At 56.5% G+C, this 20,366-nt stretch overlaps 1 protein-coding gene across 1 annotated transcript; it reads left to right on the top strand.

Moving 5' to 3' along the window:
* Positions 1-2,930: 2,930 nt before the first annotated feature.
* FOXL1 (forkhead box L1) lies at positions 2,931-6,074 on the top strand. The gene has a single exon (XM_047712550.1). The coding sequence runs from the start codon at positions 3,101-3,103 to the stop codon at positions 4,133-4,135; it is 1,035 nt and encodes a 344-aa protein (XP_047568506.1). The 5' UTR covers positions 2,931-3,100; the 3' UTR covers positions 4,136-6,074.
* Positions 6,075-20,366: the final 14,292 nt, after the last annotated feature.

The raw sequence follows: 20,366 nt of genomic DNA, 5'->3' as shown, positions 1-20,366 counted from the left end.
CCTGGTGCCTGGCCTCTGCCCCGGTGCCCAAGGAGCAGGCTTTCTCCCTAGGGGCTGCGAACTGTACCCCCTGCCCTCATCCCACACAGACCCCAGAGTGGGAACTCCCAAGGTCCTTCCAGGAGCATGGGGGCAGGCTGGAAATCTCAGGGCTTTGCTGCAGGCTGGGAGATGCAGTGGCACTGACTTCAGAGATGAACGCGCGTTTGGGGGGACCTGAAGACTCCGAGCCTAGGGAGAACTTTCAGTGTCCCCATCTGGCTTTCTGGGATACCCAGGCAGCCTGGCCGTCCCCCCAGGCTCTTCTGCACCCCAGCTGGCCTCAGACAGGGCCTCAACACACAGAGCTTCCGCACGAGGGCGCATCCGCACTCAGTCGCCAGAGGCTTGCGCCCTGCGCTCCCCGGAAACATGCCCCTGCGCGGGGCTCCTTCCCACCGCGGGCTCCTCCTAGGCTCAAGTTACTAACTCCCGGCCTGGGACCCCAGGCTTCGACCCCGCGGGGGAGCCGGGTTAGGGCGCCACGCACTTCTCCTGCTGGGAGGAACCTCCCGGAGACGCCGCAAATCTGCAAACGCGTGGGGCTGGACGCGCCTCTCCAGATCGCCACCCGAAGTGGGTTTTTTTCCTTCTTTCTCGCTTGACTATCAGTGCCCCGCCCAGCAGCCGCGCGGTCCCCGCCTGCGTCCCGACCACGCCCACACTGGGCGGCGTTTAGGATTGCACGGATTCAAGCTCGGGTTTGCCTTGGAGTTTAGAAGTAGCGCTTCAGGCCGCGCGCCTTTCGGGAGAGGCAGGGATGTGCGTGTGGACGTCGGGTGCAGGGCAAGCGCCCGGCAGGGCTCCGGGTGCGGAGGGGTTGGTGCGTAGTGACCCCCATTTGTCTCCTCCTCTGGGTCTGTTGGAGCGAGAGCTGAGGCTGGACATAAGCTAGACCCAAACTTGAGCTTGCCGGCGGGGGTGGGGCGCGCGCTGGTCTGGAGAGGTTGGGGGACTCCGGGGACGGTGGAGCCGCGGGTTGCAGACGCTCGGGCCCCCCCAGGGTTGAAGGGGGTCCCCGTTGAGATCCAGAGAGGACAGCGCCCCGCCCCCTCCTGCCTAGAGGGCCGCCCTCCACACCTAGGCCGAAGCCAGGTTGGCTTAAATTAGAAGCGCAGAGCCCGGGAGACCCCGGAGATGTCCCAGCACCTAGCCTGGCGCTCCCTCAAGCTTCGCCTGATCCCAAACCGGTTTTTCGACTCTGATTTTGACTTCCTTTTGCGTGTGTCAAACTTACCCACTTCCCTGCTATCTGGAACCCCCAAACATCCGAGTTACTTTATGGAGACCCCATTGTGGAGTGGGATTCTTCCAGCTTCCCTTGTCCAGGGGAGACCTGGCCTTCCGCAAGCAGAAGTCGACTCTCTGTGACACAGGCGGCGGCTGACATGCCTGCCCCTTGTGCCTCCCGCTCCCTTCCCTGCAGAGCAGGGCCACCGGTGGGCCATTCCTACGCCCACCTGCGACCCTCACCCCTCCCTCTCTCTTCTCTGGCATCCCCACAGGGTTTACTCAATGAAATGCTAATTCAGTTATCCCAAGTGGTTTTCTTTTTCTTTTAAAAAATCTTCAGCAGAGACCATAAACAGGAACCAGGGGCACTGATGCCCCCCACCCCCACCCCACCCCAGCAACCCCGTGGAGGAACAGAACGCTGCGCCTTCTGAATCGGCATCCTTCAGGGTTTTTGATTCAAAATCTAACTTGGCTGAATGTAAAATGAGACAGGGGTGGGGGTGCTTACACCCCAGGGTGATTGGGTGGGGGGGCTGGTGGAGAGCAAGCGGGCTTCCCAAATGCTTAATGTAATCACGGGCCAGCTGCGTGCACTTGTAAAGTTGTTATAACCCCCCTCCTTGTTATAAACAGGAAAGCGCAGAATATAAAGCAAGAAACCCGCATTCACAAATTCCAGCTCTCCCGCCACAGCTGCCAAATTCCCCTTTTATGGTGCTCCTTGCTTGCAACCTCAGTCCCATCAGAAAAGCTGTAGCTTCTCCCCCCTGACCTCTCCAAATGGGTCTATTTTGGAACTACCCTCAACCAAGCGGTGGACCAGGTACCCCTGCCCCTCTCGACCTCCCTCGCCAGCACCCTGGGCCTTGGCTTCAGGGGAAGCTGGGCTCCTGGAGGTCTCTTCTGGGTCCCCAGGGAGCCCTGGAGGTAGAGGCTGGCCCCCTCTGGAATATCAGCCCCCACCACCCAGTGCCTCCAGCTCCTGCAGGGCATCCCGATGGTTTCTCCAAACCTGCATCCTCTTCTCCCGAGACTCCCAGGCTCCCAGACCTCTTAGATAGACACGCCACGCCCCCCCCCCCAATATCTAAAAGTTTCCAAAGACCCCCAGGGAGGCATTTTATGAGACCATGGCATCCCCGCATCTATGAAGCCTGAGAGAAGAAAAGACCTTTTGTGGGAGGCTCGGGATAACTGGGCTCCCCCAGGCCAGCAGCAAAATTCACCCCTGCACCCCCCGCCCATCCCCACCTCTCCTTCCTGGCCCGGCAGACCCTGCTCCCAGCCGCCGAGGTCCACATCCTGCCTCACTGACTGTGTGTGCTTACAGCGTCAAGGGGTGGACGTGATATTTCAAACATCAGATCAGTGCGTTTATATATTGGGTGCCCGGAAATTTTTCCAAATAAACACAGCTTGATTCAACTTGGGTGGGCGGACTTATCAACAGACTAATTCTATAAACAAATGAAGGAAGAGCCCCGAAACCGATTGGCTGGTATCAAAAAGACACGTGGAGGGAAAAGCTTGGAGTTTTTCAGCAATGAAATTTTAATTAATGTGGGTGGGCCGAGCACACAACGACTGTTTATCATAGACAATTTATTTTCCAGCGCTAAGTCAACATATAATAGCAAACTTACAACAATTATTTAACATTTTTAAAGCCATGAAGGGACAGAGCACGGAGCGGTCGGGGAGAGCGGCGGAGCCGGAGGCAGACGCACCGCGGGTTCCCCGGGAGGGCCCGCGCGGCGCGGGGCGCCGTCCCTAAGCCGCTGGGTCGCCTGCGTCGCGGGGAGCGCAGCGCCGGCTCCGGCTCGCCATGAGCCACCTCTTCGGTCCCCGGCTGCCCGCTCTGGCCGCCTCACCCATGCTCTATCTGTACGGCCCCGAGAGCCCCGGGCTGCCTCTGGCCTTCGCCCCCGCGGCCGCTTTGGCCGCCTCGGGCCGGGCGGAGCCGCCCCAGAAGCCGCCCTACAGCTACATCGCGCTCATAGCCATGGCGATCCAGGACGCGCCGGAGCAGAGGGTCACGCTGAACGGCATCTACCAGTTCATCATGGACCGCTTCCCCTTCTACCACGACAACCGCCAGGGCTGGCAGAACAGCATCCGCCACAACCTCTCGCTCAACGACTGCTTCGTCAAGGTGCCCCGCGAGAAGGGGCGGCCAGGCAAGGGCAGCTACTGGACGCTGGACCCTCGCTGCCTGGACATGTTCGAGAACGGCAACTACCGGCGCCGGAAGAGGAAGCCCAAGCCAGGCCCGGGGGCCCCGGAGGCCAAGCGCGCCCGCGCCGAGACGCAGGAGGACCGCTCCGAGGTGCAGCCCCGGGCGGGAAGCGGGTCAGGGCGCCGCGGACCCGCGACCCCCCGCCAGGAGGGAGAGCCCGCGCGCTCCTCGCCCCTGCGCGACGGCTCCTCTCTGCCCGCACCCCTCCACCGGCCTGGGCCCGCGTCCCCGGAGGACGCGGGCGACGCTGTCCAGGGTGCAGCGGCCTTGGCCTTAGGCCAGCCACCTCGCACGGCGGATGGCCCGGCGTCCCCCCCACGCCCTGCTTCCCACGGCTCTCCGAAGACCTCCGACAAGTCCAAGAGCTTCAGCATAGACAGCATCCTGGCCGGTCGGCGGGGTCAGAAGCCGGCTGGAGGGGGCGAGCTCTTGGGGGGCGCCAAGCTGGGGCCCTGCAGCCGCTTGGGGGCCTCACTCGTGGCCCCCTCCTCAAGCCTCCGTCCGCCTTTCAACGCTTCCCTGATGCTCGACCCCCACGTCCAGGGCGGCTTTTACCAGCTCGGGATCCCTTTCCTGTCCTATTTCCCTCTGCAGCTTCCCGACAGCGCGCTTCCCTTCCAGTAAGGCCGGCGGGGGCGCGGGTCCTTCCCCCACCCTTGGCTGGGCTTGTGAGTCACCAGGGGTCCCATCGCTGGGGAAAGGAGCCACTTACTATAATTTTTAAAAAAATGATCTTTTCTTCGGCAACGTGTGGATCCTGGGAAGTGTTATCAACTTTTGCACGCAGGTGGGCACCGTGGCTTGCCTCCTCCGAGGTGAGGCGGACTTTCCCAGAACCCGGAGCACCTTCAGAGATTTAAAAGACTGCCTGGCTAGAACTTGGGCTTCTCAGACCCCCTACTGCCAGAGCAGGAGAATTCCTTGATCTTAGGTCAGTCTGAGGTTGTGATCTTTTGCTACCCAGCACAGGTCCTTCATGTCCAGAGCAGAAGGGCCCAGACAACCAGGGAGCAGGATGGAAGGGACAGTGGGGTGCTTTCAGACAGAGCCACAGTCTGACTGTGGCCAGCTCCATTGTTGCTGCGGCTCAGGCCTTGGCTTTGAATCCATGGGGAGGTGGGTGTTCACAGCTGGGTTTGTCCTTGAAGTCTTGTTGTGGGGACACTGGCAGTGACCCCTGTGTTTCAGGTTCTTTGGGAGATCTAGGGCCTGGTGAGGATTTACAACCAATGTCCAGGTGCAACCTAAGAAACCACAGTTTTATTTTAAATAGAGAATTTCTCTCTTTTTTTCTTTCTAGACAGTAAAAGGAATATGCTATATTCTTTGGCTAGATGCTTGACTATAGTACAACTGCCCTGTGAAAATGTCTGTATTAACAACTGCTAGTAGGAAAGTACACGCTATAAAGAAATTTTGTTGCATTATGACAGGATGCTAGTCAGCACCCATGATCTCCTGGACATGTTGCCGACATTAGCAGGCGTCCTACCTTGTTGTTTTTGTTCTTAAGGGATCAAAAGATAGCAGAGGACACCGGAAGTGTGTGAGGGGGAGGGAAGGTGTCTTGGACATAGAAAATTTTCCATCTCAGTGTTTTTTTCCCAAGACCTAGGTTTGATTTTTCCTACAATTTCCAGAATCGTGTAAGAAAGGACCACCTTTAATCCAAAAGGTTGGATGAAACAAACACGAAAAGCAGATACTGGCCAAGATGGGTCATGCTGGGCAGAGAAAGGGAAACTTCTGATATCTGCTGGGGTTGTCTTTGGACCTCAAATAGGAGGCTCAGTGGGAGATCTTTCCGACATTCCCGGCTGATGGCGTCCCAGCCAGCACCCAGATCTTCCCTCCGAGCCCCTTCCCAGGGGTGGGGCCCAGAGCCAACAGCTAATAAACACCTTATGGAGGTGTCTGGAAATCTGGGGGGTGGGGAGCAAGAAGGTTGGGGCCCGGGAGGGGGGTGTCCTGCAACAAAGATCTGGATAAGAAGATGTAGATTTTTACAACCCAGTTCAGCTTGGAACTTTTGGGAAGTGCATCTGACCTCTTGGTTAGCTCCCTCTTTGGGTTGCCTTGTGGGGGAAACGGACTTTTCTGAACCTCCAATTGACTTTAGTTTTATCTGATGTGGGAAAGGCCCAGTAAGTCATGAGTTCTGGAGGTAGGCTGCAACAGATCTTCAAAAATAACTTTGGAAGCAGTTTCCAGGACTTGTATAAAGATGAACACAAACTTTCCAGCAAGAGAGTCTATATCGCTGAATATCCTCAACAGGACATTTCAGACATGTGTAATGATCTAATGATTAGGAAGCACAGAGTTGACTTTCTGAGAATTTCTTCTTAAAGGCAGTTGCCACTGACCCATAAGTTTCCCTGAGCATAGTCTGCCCAGGCTGGTGGGGACGTTTTGGTGAGCTGCACAGTGTCCTTGATTTTGAGAACTTTGATGAGATCCCACTGTAGAGACCCAGGCTCACTGTGATTAACCTACAATGTGGCGGAAGGGCTGTCCTGGACATTTTGTTATCCCAAAGTCTCAGCCTCTGTGAATAAAGTTGTTTTTTCATTAACCTCTCGGTGACTGGTTCAGTGGACTACCGGGGGGAATAAGCAAACAGTGTAATAGGAGAGACGAGCCAGGGATTACATGTGGGAGCCCCGTCAGCGTCTCAGGGGCTCTGGTTTCCGAGGCTGGGTTCACACATGGAGTGGGTAGAGCAGGAGCAGAGAAGCCTGGGGTCGGTGGGTGCTGCTGGAACATTGTGGAAACGCCACGGTGTTGGTTATGTTTTTAATTTTTCTCTTTTTTTTGGCGTTTGATTTGCTATCTCACGCATTTTGTTAATTTAGGGTGGCTGTTTTCTGGAGAAGCCAATAATCCAGTACTGCCATTTTAAAAAAAGATGGCATGTTAGAGTTACAATTCCAAGAAGTATAATATAAACATCATTTTTATGGCTTGGAAAAAAAAGAGGCAGGAGCATGTGTCTGCTGTGTAAGAGTGTTTATACACACATAAGGAGGCATTCTGGTCCCTAATCCCCACGTTCATCTGGTTTGGGAAGGCTGAGGGGGAATGGGCTATGGGAGAGTGACAGGATGTATGGAATCGGTACAATCCCGTGCAGATTCCTTCCTACGGAAGAGAGGGAGGACCTGTCAGTCTTAGTGGTCCACGCGGCTGAGCCAGTACTCCGGATTTAACCACAGGCCCCAGGCTGCAGGTCAGTAAGACAGAAAATGGTTTCTTGTTCGTTCTACTCTCAGGCGATCTAAAGGTAGCCCCTGTGCTCCCATCTGAACAAAGGGAACAGATTCTGTCTTTCTGAGAAAGGTCTGAGGTCCGAGCTCAGTGCGCACACACACGGCCACACACCGATCATCATGGGGATGGAGTGTGAGTGCCGCGTACCGTGGTAGACACAGAGGGCTGGGCATGGGTGTGCATGCTTGTACACGTGCCCGTGTGCATATGCGTGGGCTCTGTACACAGGGACGCGCAGAAGGTCATGTTTGTTTGCACAGGAGTGGGACAGAGGGCGCAGATCAAACGCTGAATCCTTTCAGATTAATCCAAGCATTGCTGCTTTCGGAAGGATTTTCTTTCTCTATGCAGTTCCAGCCAGGGAAGCTTTGGGTTTTGCGCTTTTCTAATGAAACTAACAAAGATTTCATTAAAGAGTCTTAGAAGGCACATCAGCGTTGAGGCCTTTGCTTCTATGACTTGTGCAAGGATAAGAGAACTCTGCAAAGGCCTTTTGCTTTGGCACTGGGCGTTTGTGGGCTCTCGTAGCAGCTAATGGCCCTGCTGGGTCTCAAATGCCTCCGAAAGTTTTCCAGAACCTGAGCAGGATGTGATTCGCCATTTCAGATCTAATGGCATCTCTCTCTGAGGGAGGCCACGTGTGGTCCCTACCGTCTCAACAGGAGGGGCTGGGGTATACCCATGTGCGGGTTAAAGTACTGGCCTGCCATAAGGTTACTGTTGCCGCTGAAAGCTACTGTAAGCGTCTCAGACGCAGGTGATATTTCCAGAGGCAGAGGCGCCGGAGAGGGAGCCTCAGCTCTGTGCACTTCCCATCTTCACAGTGTCTGGAGACATCTTGCTTGCAGGAAGCGGAGGTTACTCCATAAAGTAAAAAATGGGCATGATAATAAGCAAAGTTCATTGTTTAAAAATAAAGAGCATGCGTTCGTTGGAAAGGTAAAATTCTTTGGATCCATGTTTCCAGCAGTTTTAAAAAACACATCTGAACAGCTAAACGGCAAGTTCTCTACTACAGTTGTCCTCATCCAGGTTCCTCACTCAGGAACACCAGACTCGGGGTTCTCTAGGGCCAGGCAGACACGTGTGCAGCATCCTTGTGGGGAGCACTAGAATGTGGTGGAGACTGGGCTGAGCTAAGGGGCTTTCCTCTTCCAGTGGCACCCAAATGCCATTCCCACCAGGCAGACCGTGTGAGGGGCACACGGGCCCGATGCGTATCCAAGCCCAGGGACTCCGGCACGGTGGGCAGATGAGAGCGAGTGCAAGATTCAGTTCTGGCCCTGGAAGGTGGCCCTAAGGAAAGGGGGTAACTAACTAGAGCACATGTCCTAGGTCCCGGGGTGGGGGCGCTATGTGGTCAACTCTGTTGCCTTTATTTACCCTGGCAGTGAGGGGGGAGAGTGAAGGAGGGGTGAGGCAAAGGTTTGGTCTTAACCTTTTTCCATTAGGCATGAGAATCAGGGTTTCAGCAGGAAACAGAAACCCCGTTACATGAGCCGATGGAGAAGACCAGAGTGGAGGGACTGCTTACGGTGGGGAGGGGGTGGGGGGCAGGCCAGGGGAAGGGCAGCTCCATGGCGAGTACGGGTGAGTGTGGCTGCAGCCCCAGTGTTGGCACTGCGGGGAGCTGAGGAGGAATGCCCCAGCCCCTCTCCTGTCCTGCCTTCCAGCCTCCCGTGGATGTCTCTGATTGGCTGAGCCCGCTGGACACCCACCTACGAGGGAGCCCAGGCGATGCAGTACATGGGGGTCAGCCCGCAAGGCCAGGAGGGACTGACAATGCTCAGGGTGGTGGCAGGGAAGACAGACTGTGCCCAGCACAGCAGATGGGGAGGGAGTGTTCTTCCTTCAGGCTGGTCGGTGGCACCTGTCCTGACCACACTGTTGGTCCAAGATCCAGGACTAGGATGTCTTAGACGATACTGGCAGCCATGGCTGGCCTTCCAGGAGATTGGACTCTCCTACTGGTCAGGCTTCCAGGAGAGGTGACTCTAGAGCTATCGGAGACCCTCATAAGGGGGCAGGGCCTGGGTCTGGACTTAGCTCCAGAGGGGCCCTGTCCCTGGGCACACAGTCTCTGCCTTTACAGAGTTCTGAGCCTGAGTTGCCAGGGTCTGTGAGCGACGCCACGCGGAAATCTTTCAGTTCACTGAGAATCTGATGCAAAGTCCGCTTTTACTACATGCGTCCTGCACGTGGCCGGAGCGATCTCGTCCGCAGGCCATGTGGACCTCACACCGGTGAGGGCAGCCTCCAGCCCGAGTGCAGAGGATGTGGGACATGTGCGAGGTGTCTGGGCCCCAGGACAGCATCCAGGTCAAGCACTCTGGGAAGGGCGGAGGGACACTCTGGGGTTCAGGGGACCGTGTCACCTTGGACAACACGAAGTGGAAAGCGCAACTCCCGTCCTCACAGTGCACGATGTAAGATGCAGAAACGCCACGCCTCTCGGCATGCCGGCATCGCTGCTTTCCCAGGTGGCGGTCACTGTGACTACTGTGTCGCTTTCCAGGTGTTTCTAGACACACCTACCTGTGGGAAGAATTCCTCTCATTACTGTCTCGTTGACTTGTTACCTTTCCGTAGGTTGAGTTTGGGTGGGGGTGGGGAGGGGTGGGTTAACCTGGTGGAGAGGGTGTCCTCGGTGCCCACCAGGCAGGAGCTAATTACCCAGCCTTGCCTTTTTATGCTGTGTGATATCAGCAAGGTGACCTAACACTTCCGTGCCTTAACTCGCTCATCTCTACAAATGGGGACGGCATCAGCGGCCTCACGGATCCGTCCGGAGGAGCAAAGTAAGATGATGGGTGTAAGTTCACGAAACAATGCCTGCCCCGGTCCCCATCTCACAACGGCAATCCCCACGATGCCTGTGTACGGACAGGGCCGCTCATCTAGACACTTGGGTTTTGTGGGCCCGTCTGTGCCCTCCTAGTTAGGCAACGAGATCATGACCCATCAGCCCTGCTCCCGTTGTGTGACTCTGGAGGTAGTGGAAGTCTTCCGGGACTGACTTCTCTGGGAGGCTGGGAGGCAAGTTCTCTCTTCACTGCCCGGCTACATCTCTTGAGATGGTGCAACCGTTTGAACATGAAACCAAAAGCAAAATAAGCCGCGACTCATGGCGGGGGATCCTTGGAAGCTGCAGGGGAGCGGATTCCGTAGGCCGTGGAGAGCAAGGTCCCTTGGCGTTTCCTCGCGCGGGGGCTCAGAGGGGCTTCCCAGGGTCGCTGTGCGGCCACTGTGGACCCAGAGGCCCCGGGAATGAACGCGAGCCTTCATTTCTGCCCCCGGCGCCAGGGCCGCTGCTGGGGAGAACAGGACCAGCCCAAGGAGCAAGGTCCCTGTAACCCTGTGTTCCACAGCCCGCCTTGTAAAGTGCAGGGACGTTTCTTTAAATGCTGTGGCTAAAAAGAGCAAGGGCTTGGTCAGCTAGAACATTTTTAGAAAGCACATTACAAATCAGGAATGTTTTGAAGAAATAAATAAACTTTCCCACATTTTTGGACTTTGAGTCGGCTCTGTGGGCTCCGTCTTGGGAGCCTGATGGTGGGGGTGGGGGTCGTGGTGAATAATTCGCGGTGGGGCTCCGGCTGGTGCCCGAGTCTCCTGGCAGTGACTTCTCCTTCCCTCCACTGGGTGTGCGTGGGAGACGCTGTCAGGTTAAGGGCACCCAGCGTCTGAGGAAGGGCCGCCTGGTGACCTAGGAAGTGAGGATTCAAGGGAAATCAATCTACTTCCAGCACGTTTCCCAGCTTGTCTTGTCTCATTCTGGGTGTTTGCTGGACTTCCAGGCCAGAGGATCAGGATCCTGAGGACGGTGATGCCCGTTCTCTCTGTTGCAGGGGGGCCAGCAGCTCTGGCCCCTTCCAGGGCTGGGGTCCGGTCCCCAGGGGCCCCCATCGATGTGGAGGGACCGGATGGCATATCCCTGGAGGCTGCCTGACCAGGCCAGTCTGCTCAGCAGCCGGAATCAAGAGCCACACGGTGAGGGGCCACGGCCGTCTGGGGGATCAGTGGGGCTCAAAGGACCAGCCCAGCCTTTCTTCTCACCTGTCTGTACTCCGTTTCCATGTGATGGCATCTCTCCATGACCTTGACTGTCCTTTTAGAGTTCGGGTCATGGCACCCTGCACTAAAGGCACTGTGGCAGCTCACGTGTTCACAACAGAAGCGTGGAAAGGAGGAGAAATGGGGCAAACCCGCAACCCCTGATCACCTGTAAAATCCCGCCTCCAGGAGGTTCGAGAAGGCGACATTTCGAGGGTATTTCTGGTGGGTCCCTCTGGATGGGCACAGGCACAGGCACATCCATGTGTATAAATTGCCTTTTACTTCATCCCTGCCATCAGTCGTCATCACCCAGTCACCGAGGTGCTGCCCTGTGTTTTCAGTGCAGGGACACGTGTAGTGCTGGGGACAGAGACCTCTGGAAGGCCCCGTCCCTTACGGCTGACAGCCCCGCAAGAGGGAGATGAGCACAATTCAGATGTCTTTCCTTCCTTACTGAAACTTTTCATTTGGAAATAGTCACGGATTCACAGGAAGGAAACAAAGAAATGTCTGGGGAGGTGAGACGCTTGTTCTGTACCAGAATTCTGAAGTCATTTTGCAATCTGATTTTCACGTCTGGCACCAAGGATTGGGGACAGAGGCCCCCACCAAATGATGGCTGGCTGACGGGTCTGCTCAGCGAACTTGCTGTCCTCTCCCTCCTCGTCAAGGAGAGGCCACACCAGCTTCTGTGTCTGAGCCACGACAGACCCCGCGCTCCCCTCTCGTGTGCCTTCCTATTCTCCAGCTGTTACGGAAGTGCCCCCAGGTGAGCAGCAGGACCTCTGTCGTCTGCTGGGCTTGGTGGGTCTCTACCGGGACTGGCCCCTGGAATCACCAGGGGGCTTTACAAAATATGGGCAGCAGGGTCACAACCCCTGACGGTATGCCAGAAACTTCTCCAGATGGTCCCAGTGTGCAGCTGAGTTCAAGAACCAGTGGGTTCGGTATCAGTAAGGGGAGGTCTGAGGTCAAGTGCCCGGATTATTCAGAAAAACCACTTGGCACGAAGAAACAGGAAAGTAGGTTTGGGGCTGCATGAAACGGAGCAGCTGCTGGTGTTCCCTGAGGCCCCATCGCTCCCGCGTGTCCTCCCGGGAGAGGGTGTCGGCACGTCGTCCTCACCACCCAGCATCTCACTGGATCATTTCAACAGCCCCGTGAGCTTGCCCTGAGCCTTCCTACTGGACGGATGAGAGAAGTCGAGGCTGGTGGAAGGGGAAGCGGACCAGGAGCGCCTCATCAGGGAGAGCCCGAGTCTGAAATGGGGACCAGCCTTCCCGACGCGCCCGCCCTCCTTCACACCGTCCCGAGGCAGCGACGCGCAGCAGAGTTCAGGCTCAGGGTCGAGGAAGCCCCGCGTCTAGGGCTGTGCAGAGAGCAGTGCGACGTTTTGTTTTTTTCCCGCCGTCGGCAACGGGGCTCGGTCCAGGCGGTCCCTGCGGTCAGCATCACTGGTCGCTCTTCAGCTAACCAACGGCGAGTGCCCGAAAACACCGGGCCTCGGACACTCCTCAGGGGCATAAGGGTGGACCAGACCCAGGTCTTGTCCTTGAGGGTTTTGTGTGCAGGTGGGGAGAGCTGGGAAAGCAAAGGGACACGTGGAGGGCAGCCCTGAGCATCAGGGTTGTCTGACTCGATGTGTCGACAGCCCCAGGGCTCGCCGATCCCCATATGGTGCGTCTTTGTGAGAACCCCACGACCGAGAACCAGCTGATGGCGAAAGTCACGCTTCTCCCATCCTCTCCTCTCGGATCTTCAAGTTCATGGGTCTCTTGACCTCCCAGACCGGTGAGCGGAGAGAGAGCAATTTCACAATGCTTAGCAGCCACCCTAAAAACTAAAAAGCAAACAGGTGTGGTTAATGTTAGCCATGTGTTTTATTGGACCCCACTCGTCCGAAACCCAGCCGTTTCAGCTGGCCGCTGACCACCCGAACGCACTGAGGTGCTTTGCAGTTTTTATGTGGTTCCAAGTCTCGGAAACCGAGCATGTGTCGGGAGCCTGGGGGACATCTCCGTGGAGACATGGTCACGCTACCGACGCTCTGGGGCGGTGCGTTTCCGGTGGTTGCCAGCGGGCAGGGGTGGCTCCCGATTCTCTTTGCTCGCCCCTCCTCACCCCTCCCTGGAAGTCCGCAGTCCCGTGGGGTCCTCGTTCCCACTGCAGTTGGGTCACGAGAGCTGCGCGGGTCTCCCTGCATGCTGTGTTGGCGACACCTGGCGGGGGGTGTACCATTTTTGTTGTGCTCCCTTTTCCTGCAAGCGCTAGCCTCCGGCCTGCCGTGCACTCAGCATCCAAAACACGTCAAGGGGTTGCGTCTTCCTTGATGCCTGACTCTCCCACTTGAGCGAATGTCCTTCAGCTTATGATGAGCAAGTGCTTGGCGCGTAATGGCCAGTATTTGTCAGAGGGACAGACAGTTTTAGGAAGCCCTGGGCACCCTCTCTGATGTCTTCTTCCATGTGGGGTTACTCTGACCCCCTTATGCCTTCAGTCCGGGAACCAGTGGGCTTAGCTGACAGCTGACCTTGGACAGAATTAACTGGGCACTGGGGGCCTAGCCTGGCTTTTCCCCTTGGGAGTGAGCTACCCACAGGGGTACACATTCTGTTTCCTCTCAAGGGTCTGGGGGTGCAGGCAGAGGTGGCCCACAGCTGCCCGGACAGGTGGGCACGTCGGCCGCTCACCATTGCTATTTGCCACATTCTCCCACCGAGCCTTTAAACTAAACTCGCCGACTTCTTTAGGCCCAAGCCCACTGTTTCCCCAAAGGTTCTGAGTTCGGGCAAATCCCCAGTTTAGCTGGTGAGAGCCCCACCAAGGAGCAAGGAGGAGGTGTGAACTCCCTGAGGCACAAAATGATACAGAGCAGGGTCACAGCGGGCTCCCCGCTCCCAGTTGGCAGGGAGGGGGGCAGCCGGCATCGCATGAGAAAAATGCTAGCCAGAAGGAACCGCTCTTCTCACTCTGGACGCGCCCCTGCGGGCAAGGACCTCCCTGAAGAATCAGAGGGAGTGCGGTCTTCTGAGTACCGTGGAAGAGACCCAGGGTTCCGTGTTTAATCTCCGCAGCGTCCAGAGGGGCAGGGAGCCCGTTCAAATTGCAGACGCCACCTCTGATTTATAGGTTTTCGAGGGAGTTGTGTCCCGTCCCCTCTGGTGAGAAGGATGCTCCCGGGGACACTGGGATTGTGGGGATGGGGGTGGGTTAGGAACAAGAAGGCAGGGCAGCAGCTGGGGACTGTGAGAAGCAGGAGAGGTCCTTGGAGCTCCATTAAGAACGGGCGGTTGTCTTTCCCAGCAACAGAAATTCTCCATGGGCCCCATAACTCATGCCACAGAGCAGAGCTTGAGATCAGCTCAGAGAAGCTGCTCTTGGTCTACCGACTACGATGCGCGTGCGCGTGCGTGCCTGCGTGTGCATGGGTGTGTGCGGCAGAAAGAGGCTGTGGGGGGACAAGACTGTCCACCGGTGCCCCAGATCGGGGTCGGGGGGGACCCTGCCGGCACCCAGCACTTCCTCCCCTCCATGTCCCACAGCCATCCTCCAGTCCTCAGTGAGCTTCCCGAGCCTTTGTTTTCATTAGCAGAGCAATATGTAATAATAGTTGTTAAAATAATTGTATTTCTGTTTTTACATCTGTAAAGATTAAGTTAAACAGTATGAAGCCCATTAAACTATTTCATGACACGCTGCCGTAAATTGCCCTTCGTTCCCACTGCTACTATTATTCCAGAGTAAACTTCAGAGATCGGGCGGCTGCCACAGAGGGTTATTTATAGCGGCTCATTCATCAATAAAAAACTTCAAAAGGAATCTGTTACTCTTCTATTGGGAAGCCAAAGAAAACTCACATAAAGACAGCCCTGTTAGGAAACAAAGCGGAGGCGACCGCAGGACGTTTAGTGAAGTAAAATCCTGATTTCTAACAAATACCATGTCGCGAAAAGAGATTGCTGGCAACGTGAATCCATTTAAGCAACCCGGACCCCATTGGATAGTTAAAATAAGCTGTTAAACAGTTGTATTGACGTTGGCTTCAAAGGCCCTGGTCCTCCTTTGGGGTTTTAAAAGTGTAATAGGTTTGTGATCCTGACATGGCGGAGCAAATCTTTTCATCTTCAGCAAGCTCGGGGACGGACTCATCCATTTGCCGGTTGCTTATGGTCTGGAACTAGAGTTTCCTCAGTTTTAGTGTGAAACCGGGCTGGGGATTGGAGGAGACTCTGCGAGGGTGGGGATACCATTCACAGAGCACGTACTGTGTTCCCGGTGCCGCCCTTCAGAAGCTGGTGTGCTGGGCTCCGTCTCACAGATGAAAAACCTGAGGAAAGCTCCGTCCGTGTCCATCATATGGGCCACAAACATGACCCATCTACGACCCCACCTTTCATGACATTTTAGGATGGCAGTGATTTCTTCCATGTCAGGTCCCAAAGTAGGACCGGAGGTAGCCATTGGCACATTCACGGACAAAACTGCACCAAACAGGAAGGTGAACCCCAAGATGTCAGACAAGGGGATCCCTGGCGCTCCGCATTCCTGCGCCTCGACCCTGGACAGGACCCTGGTGAGCACGGTGCCCAGTACCCAGGAGATGAGCTGTGGGAAGGAAACTGTGTCTGACCGACTCTGTGTTGTGGAGACGGATGGTACCTCTGGAGGCGGAGGCTGGGACGCTGGCTGTGGCATCGCGGCCCCGAGCATTCACAGTCATCAAGCAATTAGCCTGCGCTGGGAACCTGCCCAGTGAGAGCCTCACGGGGTTTCTGTGGCTTATTTTCCCAGGCCTGTGATGTAAGTAATAACATTGTGCCCATTTCACAGATGGGTAGATGGAAGCTCGGTGAATTGATTTGCACGAGGTTGCTCAGCTGGGAGCGGCAAGAGCTCAACTTCAGGGCTGGAGTGGGAGGCTCGTGTCCTTTCTCTGCCTGTGCCCAGATGGAAGGTTCCAGATTCGGACAGACGGGGTCCTGGTGATGGTCGTGCAGGTTGTCTACCGTGTGGACGCGGCGGGGGGCTGAGTCCAGGCGGAAAAGCAGGATGCCCTCGGCTTGCTGAGCCATACGCCCCGGAGGAGTTGGCTCGGGGGACAGCCCTATCTGGATTGGAAATCTGGCTTCGCCCCTCGTTAGCGAGTGACACAGCCTCTTGGAGACTCAGATCTCTCACCCCTCAAATGCAGTAATAACGTCAAGGCAGTGGTGAGGATCGCATGGGGTGAGGTCATTTATCGTGTGATAACCATCATGGCCCACATGGCCTGGGCGCCGACTCTGAGCCAAGTCGAGGGCTGCCCTGGGGAGACGCGGGCATTCCCTTCCGCGCCGGGATGGGCCGTTCCACCCTCATTCTGCAGACAGGGTCGGTCACTTGCCCAACAGCTCAGGGTCCCCGTGGGAGAGCGGGGCGGCGAGGCCGGCGGTCGGTCCCCAGAGTCTGCCATCGTCTCTCATAGCGGATGCCGGTGAGTGCAGAGGGACCGGGGCCACCCTCAGAGAGCACTGACCGGCGAGGACGAGAGCCCGTGCTCCTTCTGGCCATCTGTTGGCCGCAACGCATTTCTTGCTGGCTGCCACGCTCCAGGGACCCCGTCCCCGAGGATTTGTGGTGTTGTGTTCTAGAATGTTGTCCTCCAAGTGTGTCATGCCTGGTCTAGACAGGCAGCCGCCGTGGGCTTGGGAATCGGGACTCGGACGCCATCCCCGGCTCCACTGCTGTGGGGCTCAGTGGGTGACCCTAGCAGGGCCCCATGCACTCCAGACTCAGTTTCCGGTGTGACAAGGCATGGGCCCCCGTGAGGGCCAAGGGCTGCTGTGTTGGTGCGCACTCCGGGTCTCTGCTGTCGGAGCTCAGAGGGCCCTCGTCGCATGTGCCTGAGCACAGACGCTCCTTCTAGCCTCCAGACGGACTCTCAAAGGACAGCACTTTGTTTCTGTTCAGAGCTTAAGGCAAGAGCCACATCCTAGGCACCAGAGCAGTGACCAAGTTATTGTCATTTAACTATGCTCACTGTGTTCATCACCATCGACGGCTGCAGGGGGAAGTTCGGAGAGCATCTCTGATTAGGGCTGGGGACCAGAGCAAAGTGGAAATGCTGCCTTTTGCAATTCGCTTGAATTTCCTTGAAAGCCCTTACTATGAAGACCAGAATCACTCCCTGGCCACGTTAACCTCCTGGCGCGAGGAAGGGAGCCGGGCTTTTTGGATGCAGGATGGAGGGCGTGAAGCTAGCTCGCAGCCCGGCCTGGCGTTCCCCAGTGCATTCAGGGTCCTTTCCTTGGACCTGCTCTTGGAACTGAATGGATTCAGAGACACGTAGGATTTCCTGACCATCTCACCCAGTTTTAAAAATGCTTGGGGTTCCATAAAACCAAAACGATATTTGCCACACCCCTTCCCCTCCATTTCTAAACCCATGTGGATTTTAAGGGGAATTTAATCCATGTGTTTCTGATTCATTTGCTCTTAACTCATCAAAATCTTGTTTCAAAAAAGCTATTTATGTCCAAGGAGCTTGTGGAGCTGGGCTTTAAATCTTTTCAAAGTCTCCCCTTCCCGGCTTTGAAATGAGATGTTGCCTTTTGCCAAGCATAAATGAGCTCAGCAGCCGAAAAAGAGGTTCCTGTTTGGTTCACAGTTGGAGACTGTGAATTCTCAGTGGGCTGTGAAGGACAAAAAACCTCTCCCCTCTGAAGACTCGGCAGGTCCCTTTCTCGAGGCAGGACCCATGTCCTGCAGCCTTGGCATCTGTCTGGGAGCTTGCTTGGTGGCCACGGGCCGGGGAGTGGCAGGATGATGGAGCCCATGGAGCCTTCCACCCCAGCTCCGCCCGGAGAAGGGGGAGCGCTCGGAAGACACTTTGAGGAGCGGTCTCCCCACATTGAGGGGAGTATAACTTAGGAGTGACTGCTAACTTCTTCATAAAGTCTGAGATATTGTTTAAATTGGAGTAGACCTGACAGGGTCTGAATTATTTTCAACTAAGGTTGGAGAGTAGAGAATGCACTCCCCCTCTCCATGTGCCAGTCTCGATTTTGAAACAAATCTTGGACTTCACATCATTTCATTCTTAAATATTTTGGCCTATGTCTCCAAAATATAAGGAGGGGTTCTTAAAAAATCCACAAGACCATGATCACGAAGTGACCGTAAATTCCTAAATTTCATGCACCATCGCAGCCGTGATGAGTCTCCCCCGTTTTGCCATGATGTGTATTTCTTTGAAGATTTTGGACCAGCCTCCTGCTTTGCTCAACTTGCTAAGTGTTTATGCATTTGTATTTCTTTCTCAGACCACCCCTTCGGTGTGGCTGAGAAGGGCTGAGTACTTACTTTGACCAAGCATCGTTTGCGGAGTGCCCGCCTTGAGTGGGGCCTGTTGGGGCGCGGCACAGATGCTGGAGAGCTCAGTTCCTACGCCCAAGCAGGTGACACTCCATAACCACCAGCCACCTCGTAAGTAAACCGAGGCCCCGAGGCCAAGGGGCTTTCCCAAGGGGTCAGGGCTTTCAGATGGAGCCCGGAGTCGGACCACGTCCTTTAACCTCCCAGAGCGGGTCCTTCCACTGATGCCTGATGCCCCTTTGTGGCGTTGGACAAGAGCTCACTCTTGGCTGCTTTTCTTGGTCTGCTGTCCATCCCTTGGCTGTGCCAGCGTGGGCGCGTCCCTTTGTGTCTCCGGAGCATGAGCCCGAGGACCGCAGGAGGACGCAGACTTGCAGCCCGCTGCCCAGGCCGGGCAAGCATGGGCTGTTTCCTTTGGTTCGACAATATTTCAAAGCACATGCATCTTGGAGCGCTTGTTCTTGGTGGCGACCCGAGCAGCCTAGTGTCTATAGCCTTACAGCTGGTCCCCTGTCGGATGTGCCCCCTGGATCGCAGGGTGGCCTCACACACGTTGCAGGCTTGAAAGGGCAACGCTTCGACCTCACCCTTTGAAGCGTATGTGAGGCTTGTACACACGTGTGCGTCTTCCCATGGCCACTCAGGCTGCTCGAGACTCTTTCCCTCATCCCCGACGTTCCCAGGAGCCCTTCCCCAGCCAGGACCCGCGCCCCGCAGGCCCGCGCTGTGGTGACTCCTGCCGCCGTTTGCTTTATTCACTCCTGACTGTCCTTCACGCGCTCTGCGGGCACACGGTGTGGACCCGTCTGTGTGCAGCCGCCCTTCGGCGGGCAGTCACGTGCCTCTGGCCGCCGGTCGTGCGCTCTGGCTTGTTCCTTTCCCCTGCAGCGTGGCGTTCCCGTAGGGGAGGGTAGAGCGTCTCCACCCCTCACCTCTGCACGAGTGTACCACAGTCTCCCCACCCTGTTCAAGCTTACTGCCGTCTCTCCCTCCTGCTTGAGCAAACCGCAGCGTCCCCCCGGCACAAGTGTATTGCAGTCCTCCCCCCTGCACGGGCGCATCGTGATCTCTCCCCCAGCACGAACGTACTGCGGTCTCTCCCCCTACACGAGCACACCACAGTCTCCCCCGCTGCATGAGTGCACCGTGGTCTCTCTCCTCCCCCTGCATGAGCGTACCGCTGTCTCCCCCTGCACAAACGCACCGCGGTCCCTACCCCTGGCATGACTGTACTGCTGTCTCTTCCCCTGCACGAGCATACCGCAGTCTCTCCCCCTGCACAGGTATCCCACAATCTACCAATCTGTGGCATTATAACAGGCACTGGGGTTGTTTGCAGGGTTAGCCTGAGTAGGGCTCGCACACATGCTATGAGCATTCTCGCACACGTCTTTGAAGCACATAAGCCTACGCGCGCGTGTCTGTTGGGGGCATGCTCAGGAAAGGACCACAGTGCAGTCACGGGGGCCACCCGTTCGCTTCGCTAAATCTGCCAGACAGTGTCCTGGCAAGGCAGGGCTCCTGACCTGCATTTCTCCTTCCTTCAGAGGAGCTGCCTGTGCACTCACTGCAGGCTCGCTCCGTGGGCTCCTGGCACAGACAGGGTGTTCAGCTGACACAGCTCATGGTTGGGGAAGAGTCCTGTGCAGACCCCCGTCCCACCACACCTTCGCCCTGGCCACTGCCAGCATCCGAGCCACTGTCACAGATGACATCTGCACACTGCTCCGTTTTTTCCTTTTTCCTTCTTTTTAGAGAGAGAGCGAGAACGTGCACGTGCATGAGCGTGAGTGGGAGGGGAGGGGTGGGTGCGTGGGGAGGGGCACAGGGAGAAGGAGAGAGAATCTGAAGCAGGCTCCAGGCGGAGCACGGAGCCTGAGGTGGAGGCCCGTCTCATGACCTGAACCAAAATTAAGAGTGGGACACTTAACCTGGAGCCAGCCAGGCGCCCCCACCCCCGCACACTGCTTGTCCCACCCTGGCCCTCCTCCTGTCCTCCCAGAGCTCTGTGAGGTGGGCGCCACCACGCCCACTCTGCAGAGGGCAAAGCTGAGGCTCCGTGGAGCCAGTGGCTTGGTCCCCACTGTGCTGAGGGGCGGAGCAGGACACAGATGTTCCTGAGGCCCGTGTGCTCCGTCATTAGCCCACCCACCCCTGATCCCCCTCGGCCTCTGGC

Source organism: Lutra lutra, chromosome 17 (assembly GCF_902655055.1).
Source record: "Lutra lutra chromosome 17, mLutLut1.2, whole genome shotgun sequence".
Taxonomy (NCBI): Eukaryota; Metazoa; Chordata; class Mammalia; order Carnivora; family Mustelidae; genus Lutra; species Lutra lutra.
This window is presented reverse-complemented; position numbering and strand designations above follow the sequence as displayed.